This window comes from Gaeumannomyces tritici (assembly GCF_000145635.1).
Source record: "Gaeumannomyces tritici R3-111a-1 unplaced genomic scaffold supercont2.5, whole genome shotgun sequence".
NCBI classification, from domain to species: Eukaryota; Fungi; Ascomycota; class Sordariomycetes; order Magnaporthales; family Magnaporthaceae; genus Gaeumannomyces; species Gaeumannomyces tritici.
The window spans coordinates 2,167,483-2,174,388 of record NW_008804549.1 but is presented as its reverse complement, the minus strand read 5'-3'; the positions used below and the strand labels follow the sequence as shown (position 1 = coordinate 2,174,388).

General features: G+C 57.7%; 3 protein-coding genes across 3 annotated transcripts; all 3 read left to right on the top strand.

The window, feature by feature from the left end:
- Window positions 1–667: 667 nt before the first annotated feature.
- On the top strand, window positions 668–2,533 carry GGTG_09718 (serine hydroxymethyltransferase; the record flags this gene model as incomplete). Its single annotated transcript, XM_009227576.1, has 5 exons — window positions 668–784; window positions 846–902; window positions 979–1,072; window positions 1,150–1,287; window positions 1,386–2,533. 5 exons carry the CDS (start codon window positions 668–670, stop codon window positions 2,531–2,533), a joined length of 1,554 nt encoding a protein of 517 aa, XP_009225840.1.
- A 347-nt stretch (window positions 2,534–2,880) lies between these two features.
- GGTG_09717 (hypothetical protein) lies at window positions 2,881–3,567 on the top strand (the record flags this gene model as incomplete). The annotated part of the gene is made up of 3 exons (XM_009227575.1): window positions 2,881–2,945; window positions 3,109–3,205; window positions 3,380–3,567. The coding sequence occupies 3 exons, from the start codon at window positions 2,881–2,883 to the stop codon at window positions 3,404–3,406; spliced, it is 189 nt and encodes a 62-aa protein (XP_009225839.1). The 3' UTR covers window positions 3,407–3,567.
- Window positions 3,568–6,245: 2,678 nt separating this feature from the next.
- GGTG_09716 (hypothetical protein) lies at window positions 6,246–6,536 on the top strand (the record flags this gene model as incomplete). Its single annotated transcript, XM_009227574.1, has 1 exon — window positions 6,246–6,536. The coding sequence occupies one exon, from the start codon at window positions 6,246–6,248 to the stop codon at window positions 6,534–6,536; it is 291 nt and encodes a 96-aa protein (XP_009225838.1).
- Window positions 6,537–6,906: the final 370 nt, after the last annotated feature.

Genomic DNA, 6,906 nt, shown 5'->3' with positions numbered 1-6,906 from the left:
GGGGGGGGCGGGAAGGTGAAGAAAAAAACTCCATCCCAGGCCAGCTTGCGGAGGCACTAGAACAAAGGATCAACCAAGGTCTTGGGTCAGACTGCTTCAAATTGCCCCTCCAATGTGGTGAGGTGACCGGGGCATGTCGGCTAGCTCCCAATCCATTGCTGGAGTGTGGAAACATTACGATATCAAGCTGGCTCATCACCCCCAATTTAGTTGATGAGGAAAGAAAAGGAGAAAGAAACAGACAAAAAACGCAGCAGAGATTTCGGTTTTATCAATGGAGCCTGCACACAAGCCACAGTGCGGGACCCCTTCCTTTTTTCCTAGTCTCCGCGCTGAGTGGCTGTGGCTGACCTGAATTGATTCAGTCTGTGGATCCCGACAAGCACAGGCCCCACAGCAGATGGAGCTTGCGTCAGGGGGCGTTAGCTTGTCGGTGGCGCGGGGAACCAGGGCGCTGTGTGTGCATCATCACCCCATTGACCACGGCCGACGGGCAACTCGACCTCAACCGCCTCTCAATCCGACGGAGCCGCGGGACTGCGATTGTGGGCGATATCGCTTGAAGCAAGGCACCAGGCACGTTGCTGCTATATATATCTACTGCTCTGCTCCCGGTTCCCAATCGCCGAGCTAACCTGCTGCCGCAATATCTGCAGCACTACCCAAAATGTCACTGCCGGCGTGGAGGCACACGGCCTCGAAGGCCTTCAGGCCTCTGCCGAGATACGCGATCCGCAGCCAGATCAGGGCGGTTTCGTCGGCTGTGCGGGAGAGCCAGCAGCGGGTACGGGTGACCACCTGTCACCTCTATAAACTGACCATACTGATATATCATCCGCCGATAGCTCCTTTCCTCGCACCTCCAGGATGCCGACCCAGTCATGTACGAGATTGTCGAGAACGTATGTCACATCGCGTTGTTTTCCATACCAGCAGCTATGGCAGACAGAATGTTGTTAACACAAATCCGACCGGTAGGAGAAACAAAGGCAAAAGCAATACATCAACCTGATTCCTTCTGAGAACTTCACATCCCAGGCCGTGCTGGATGCGCTTGGAAGCCCCATGCAGAGTATGCGCGCAACCACAGGCCCCAATGGTGATTCTGTCTTTGAAAATTGGAGAGCTAAGCGTGTCTTGCTCGTCTAGACAAGTATTCAGAGGGCTACCCAGGAGCGAGGTACTACGGCGGGAATGAGTTCATCGACCAATCCGAGCGCCTCTGCCAACAGCGGGCCCTCGAGACCTTTGGCCTGGATGAAAAGCAATGGGGAGTCAATGTTCAAGGTGAGTTGGTTGTCTTGGCATGCGGCTTGATTGAGAACCGGGTGTAGATTGCGCCAACCACGGAATCAGAGGTTGCTTACCTGTGCCCCTGGCAACAGCGCTCTCGGGTGCCCCGGCAAACTTATACGTCTACTCGGCCCTGATGAACACCCATGATCGGCTGATGGGTCTCGATCTGCCCCATGGAGGGCATCTGTCTCACGGCTACCAAATACCCACCAAAAAAATATCCTTCATCTCCAAATACTTCGAGACGGTCCCATATCGTCTAAACGAGGAGACTGGGTATATAGACTACGAAAAGCTCGAAGAGCTCGCTCTTGTCTACAGGCCCAAGATCATTGTTGCAGGGGCTAGCGCCTACAGCCGCCTTATCGACTACAAACGCATGAGGGAGATCTGCGACAAGGTCAACGCCTATCTGCTGGCAGACATGGCGCACATCTCGGGTATGGTGGCTGCTAAGGTCCTTCCGGGTCCGTTCGGCTACGCAGACCTTGTCACGACGACGTCGCACAAGTCGCTCCGCGGTCCTCGCGGAGCCCTGATATTCTTCCGCCGCGGCGTCCGGTCAACAAATCCCAAGACCAAGCAGGATGTGCTGTATGACCTGGAGAACCCTATCAACCAGTCAGTGTTCCCTGGCCACCAGGGAGGTCCGCATAACCACACGATTGCAGCCCTCTCGGTTGCGCTCAAGCAGGCCCAGGCGCCCGACTTCCGGGCGTACCAGGAGCAGGTTCTGGTCAACGCCAAGGCCTTTGCGCGCCGGCTGGGCGAGAAGAAGGACTCCGGTGGCCTGGGCTACAAGATTGTGTCTGGCGGCACGGACAACCACCTTGTTCTGGCAGACCTCAAGCCCCAGGGCATAGATGGAGCGCGTGTGGAGCGAGTGCTGGAGCTTGTCGGGGTCGCGGCCAACAAGAACACGGTGCCCGGTGACAAGTCGGCGCTCACGCCCGGTGGCCTGCGCATGGGCACGCCAGCGATGACGACACGGGGCTTTGGAGCGGACGACTTTGAGCGCGTGGCCGACATTGTGGACCGTGCCGTGACGATCGCGGTGAGGGTGGACAAGGCGGCACGCAAGGCTGCCGAGACCAAAAAGGAGAAGAACCCCGGCAAGCTCAAGCTGTTCCTGGAACATCTCGGCACTGGCGAGACGGATCCGGAGATCGTGCAGTTGAAGAGCGAGGTAGCCGACTGGGTCGGTACATACCCTCTACCCTGGGACATCAAGGCATGAGAGATGGGCATGTGGAGGCGGCGGCTCTCGTTTTTCATACTGCGGATTTGCCTTCTCCACTTCGGGCCGGCATCATCGCCATGTGCAGTGGTGTGGAGAACAGGATGGCGGCCGATGCCAGGCCCGGACTGGGAAGGACGGGCGGCGGGGCGAGGCAGGTCTCGGGCTTGGCTGCAGAACGACTTCCTCACACCCCCGGGACGGAGCTCGACTAGGTTCCGGCGCCAAGTCAACCTAGGTTGGCATAAACGGCGTAGGGTTGGACCCTCCCATCATCATGCCATATAAAGCTGGGGGTAAAACCGGGGCATGTGCTTTTAGATCGAACTGGAGTTCAGGCTGGGAATATGGATACTAGGCTGTTGGAGCCGTTGACAAACCCGTTATTTTTGTTCCACTCATCCATGTGCCGGTAAGAGAGCAGCGGCCCGTGGATGCCGCTATTCCCGAGATTAGGGGATGAAATCTTCATGCCCGTCTTGATATTTCGCAAATAGCTACGTGACTCCTGTACCATGCTCATGTCCACATGCAGAGACCGCAACCCAGCTGCCTAGCTCTTACATTCTATATAGCCGCATGGCCTTAGCTGCTCCCCTCGGCAGGCCATCCGGCTGGGATCGTCACCCTAATCTTGCCTGCCTGCCCACATCCAGCCCTGGGGCACACCACGTAAGTTGGTATGCACAATAGCTGACGCGTGCGCTACGTCAAACATGAAACAAATGCCTCCACAAGACAGACAAGGCTTTAATGCAGCCAGCACATTGACCATGAGCCACAAAAAGATGGAAGTCTTGCAGGTCCCGGAGGCACCTATCGCGCTAACAGTTCTAATCACCCCAGGAAAGTCCCCACGGTTGCAACGAATGAATAAGGATTACAAGTGTGAGAGGCGGGGAAAGAAAGAAGGAAGAAGAGGAAGAAAAAAAGCAAAAAAAGATGGGTGGATGGAAAAGGGATAGAGCCGTGCCGCGAAAACATCCGATGGGCCTCTCAGAGTTCGAGAGAGCAGCGCGTTGAAACATTTCCCATTTGCCTGCCGATTCATCACAGCGCGGGAGGCGATGGTGATGGGGGCGGGGCGTTCAGGCTTGGATTTGATACCATTACGAGCTCATCCGATGCGGTCATGTTTTTAGCCATCTGTATGCACCTGCCGCCTAGCTCGGAGGCGACAGAGAATAATAATAAAAAAGCCCCAGCGATTTCGCGATTTCCGCAAGCCTCTGGCCTCGTATCTTTTTCGTTCTAGTCAGTCTGCTCGCCGTCTCACAGTCGGTGTCATGAGATATGATATAAGACGGGACATCAGTTGGGATGAAGGACATGGTCGAGTCGCCGACGCTCTGATTTAGAGCGCCGTTTCTCGCCAACCTAAATTTGCCCTCGTTTCTTCGCTTTTCCTCGGCGTTTCTGTCCGTGGTGTTGCGATTCTGCCTTGTCGTGAGGCATCTCATGAGGCAAGGACAACAGGGGAGGGAGGACCTTGGCCCCACCACCGGCCTGACTGGGCTCTCTGGGCTGCCTCTTCTGGCCATGCTGTTCTGGGCTTGGGAAAGACAAGGCTCGAGCAAGACCCCCAGGTCGGACGGATGGCGTCAGATGGATCAGGAGGGGAGAACGGGAGCACAAAAGGTAGAAAAAAAGAGGGAGGGCGGCCAAGGCATGTAGGGTTAGCGATCACCAGCGATCGCACATGTTGCTGAAACATGGAGGTTGCGAGCCTGCGTGGTGGGAGGGGAGGGATCCGTGGCGGAAATGCACCGGGAGCGCCGAACAGGACTTTGCGGTCAACAGCAGAATTTAGGCACCATACGTCGGCAGTACTTGGGGACATGGGAATGACTGTCGTCGGTCCCCCCATCGCCACATTCCATCCGATTACTCCCCCCCAAAGCCAAGCCAACTCCGGGGGCGACGGGGAGACAAGCTGTGCGCAATATGGTAGGCCTGTGTGCCTTATCTACCCGTATATGCTGCATCCCCATGCGCGGTTGAGGCCCCCCGACGGAACCGTTGCGGGCGCGACTGGTCCATCGCTGGGAGCAAGAGAGGAAAACACAGGCGTGATGCGATTCGTCGCAATCTGTTTCTGGGCGCGCCCCTTTCCGGCGTCTCGGTAGTCCGTGCTCGGCCAAGACGGGCAGCGCGGTTGTTTCGTGGGGAGGGGGCATGGATGGCCTGGCAGGCCAAGGCTGGCGAAAGAAAAAAGAAAGAAAAAAAGGCGGCCCTGACTGGGCGCTGGACGGGACGACGGACGTGAGTCAAGCACGGGGCACACTGGCGAGATGGACCGAGGCGGCCTGGAGGCGAGGCTCGGGATGGTCCCCTCGTCCCCCATGGTCCCTTGCAAAAACTCGATCTGCCCGTCAGGGTGCGGCTCTGCACGGGAGTTTGGGCGTTGGGGGCTGCGGCTGTAACCTGGCGTTGCTTTTTTATCATCATTTCCCTTCTCTTTCCGTTTCCCGCCCCTGCCGGTGGTCGTAGCTTAAGTGCTGGACTCGAGTCGGAATCAAGCAGCAACCGTGTCAAGCTTCCGACGAACGCGTGCATGGTTGGACACGACTAGACACGGTGAGAAATGTGGCCTGTCTGTCCCATTCCTTTTTTTTTTTTGTCTTTTTCTTTCTTGCGGTCGCACTTCCCAGTCCTCCAAAAGGGGGATGGGAGAAGCGGGCCCTTCCCCTTTGGGATGTGAGTGGGTGGGTCACTAACCTAACCACCCCTTGCCCCTTTTTCTTTTGGAACCGGTGGTGCGGGTGGATATTTCAACACTCGCAGCGGCGCCACGCCACGCTGGGTGATTCGCCCAGTTAGAGGTCAGCAAACGAGGGTCCGCAAAGGAAAAGGGCAGCGGGAGGCCCAGGAGGGTGGGTTAGGCCCTTCTCGGCTGATGAGAACGTGGCTGGATAGGGCCATTGAAAGAAATGTGCCCCGACTTTTGTGCTTGTGGTTGTTATGTCACTCGAAACGCCCGTGGATCAGAGTGCCAGTTAATTGTGTACTATACATTGCGACGTCGCAAAATGGGACACGCCCCCTCTTGAGCACAACGACGCAAACACTGGCGATCAAAGTGACCGTCCGAGGTCTTGGGTGGCTGCTCGGGTAGACGCGCACGGCGTGATTATACACAGGTACAACAGGGTACTCGCACTCCTCTTCGTCTTACTTCGATAGGCGACGTAGAGCGACGTGAATGGAGTGGGTGGTGTGCGATGGGGCGAGAAGCCGACCAATTGATGGCGCTGGGTTCCTACAGATTGCGAGCTGCGACACCACCACCTACAGAACCAAGGAAAAAGGGGACAGCCACCTCAGTGGTGGGCGGCACCGTGTAGGTCGGTACAGGTACGGAGGCACAGCACGGCGCGCACGGCACGTACAGCATACATGATACATGGCTCGGAACACGGTTGCATGTGGATATGGGTAGGTACCCGCTTTCCCGGTCCGTCTCTGAGGAGAGTTTTTTTTCTTCTCGAGAGCTTTTTGGCGTCACATCAAATGGCGGGGGAGTGTGCCCGTGGATCTGCTGTATCTTGCCATGGCCACAAGAGGCCGTGCCAAGGGGGGTAGCAGGCCAGAAGAAGGGATTCGGATCAGATCGACTGCATCGGTTGGAAGCGGAAAGGTGGAAAGTTGGGTTGCTGCAGGTCTTGTGCTTGTGCTTGCGCTTGCGCTTGCTGTCCGGTTTCGTCCCCGCTCCATGGATGCTCTGCTCTGGTCTGCGCTGCCTGTCGAGGCCTTGTCTCGTCAATCCAATGTCCGGGTGCTGTTCGCAGTCTGGCCTGGTGCTGGAGCCCCTGCATGCCCGGCCCCTGTGGACATGTACCTATGGGGTATTGGGGGTACCTACGCCACCCGCCGTTGGGGGAGCGAGGGTGCGTCGGCCGTGTCCACAGCCCAGCCAGCAGCCAGCTCGTGCGGTGGGCGCGCCGCGTCGCCCTCCTCGCTCCATCAAAATGCCTGCCTCTGTGACGGCGAGTGGATTGCCTAGCCCGTTCCTGGGACACCCTTGGCAGCCTCTTTATGGGACCAGACCAGACTCCCAAGTCGCAGCAGCCCTTGGTCGTCTGCCTCAGCCGTCAATTCGACCCTTGCACCGCTGCAACAAAAACACCACGGCACTCCACTCGATATAGCGGTTCTAAGGGCGCGAAAAACCCGCCCGTTATGCGTCGCAAGCCTGCCGTAATCTTGCACGCCGCCGCCCGCCAGCCTATCACCGCCCAAAGCCCGCGGCGCGACGCCCTAGCAGCCTCCCACCAGCACGCCCATTGCCTCCATTGAACCGCCCGCCCGCGCGTGGGTCCCCCCGGTCCGGTTGATTTCGAGACTCGACCTGACGGTTGGCGACGACCGCACGA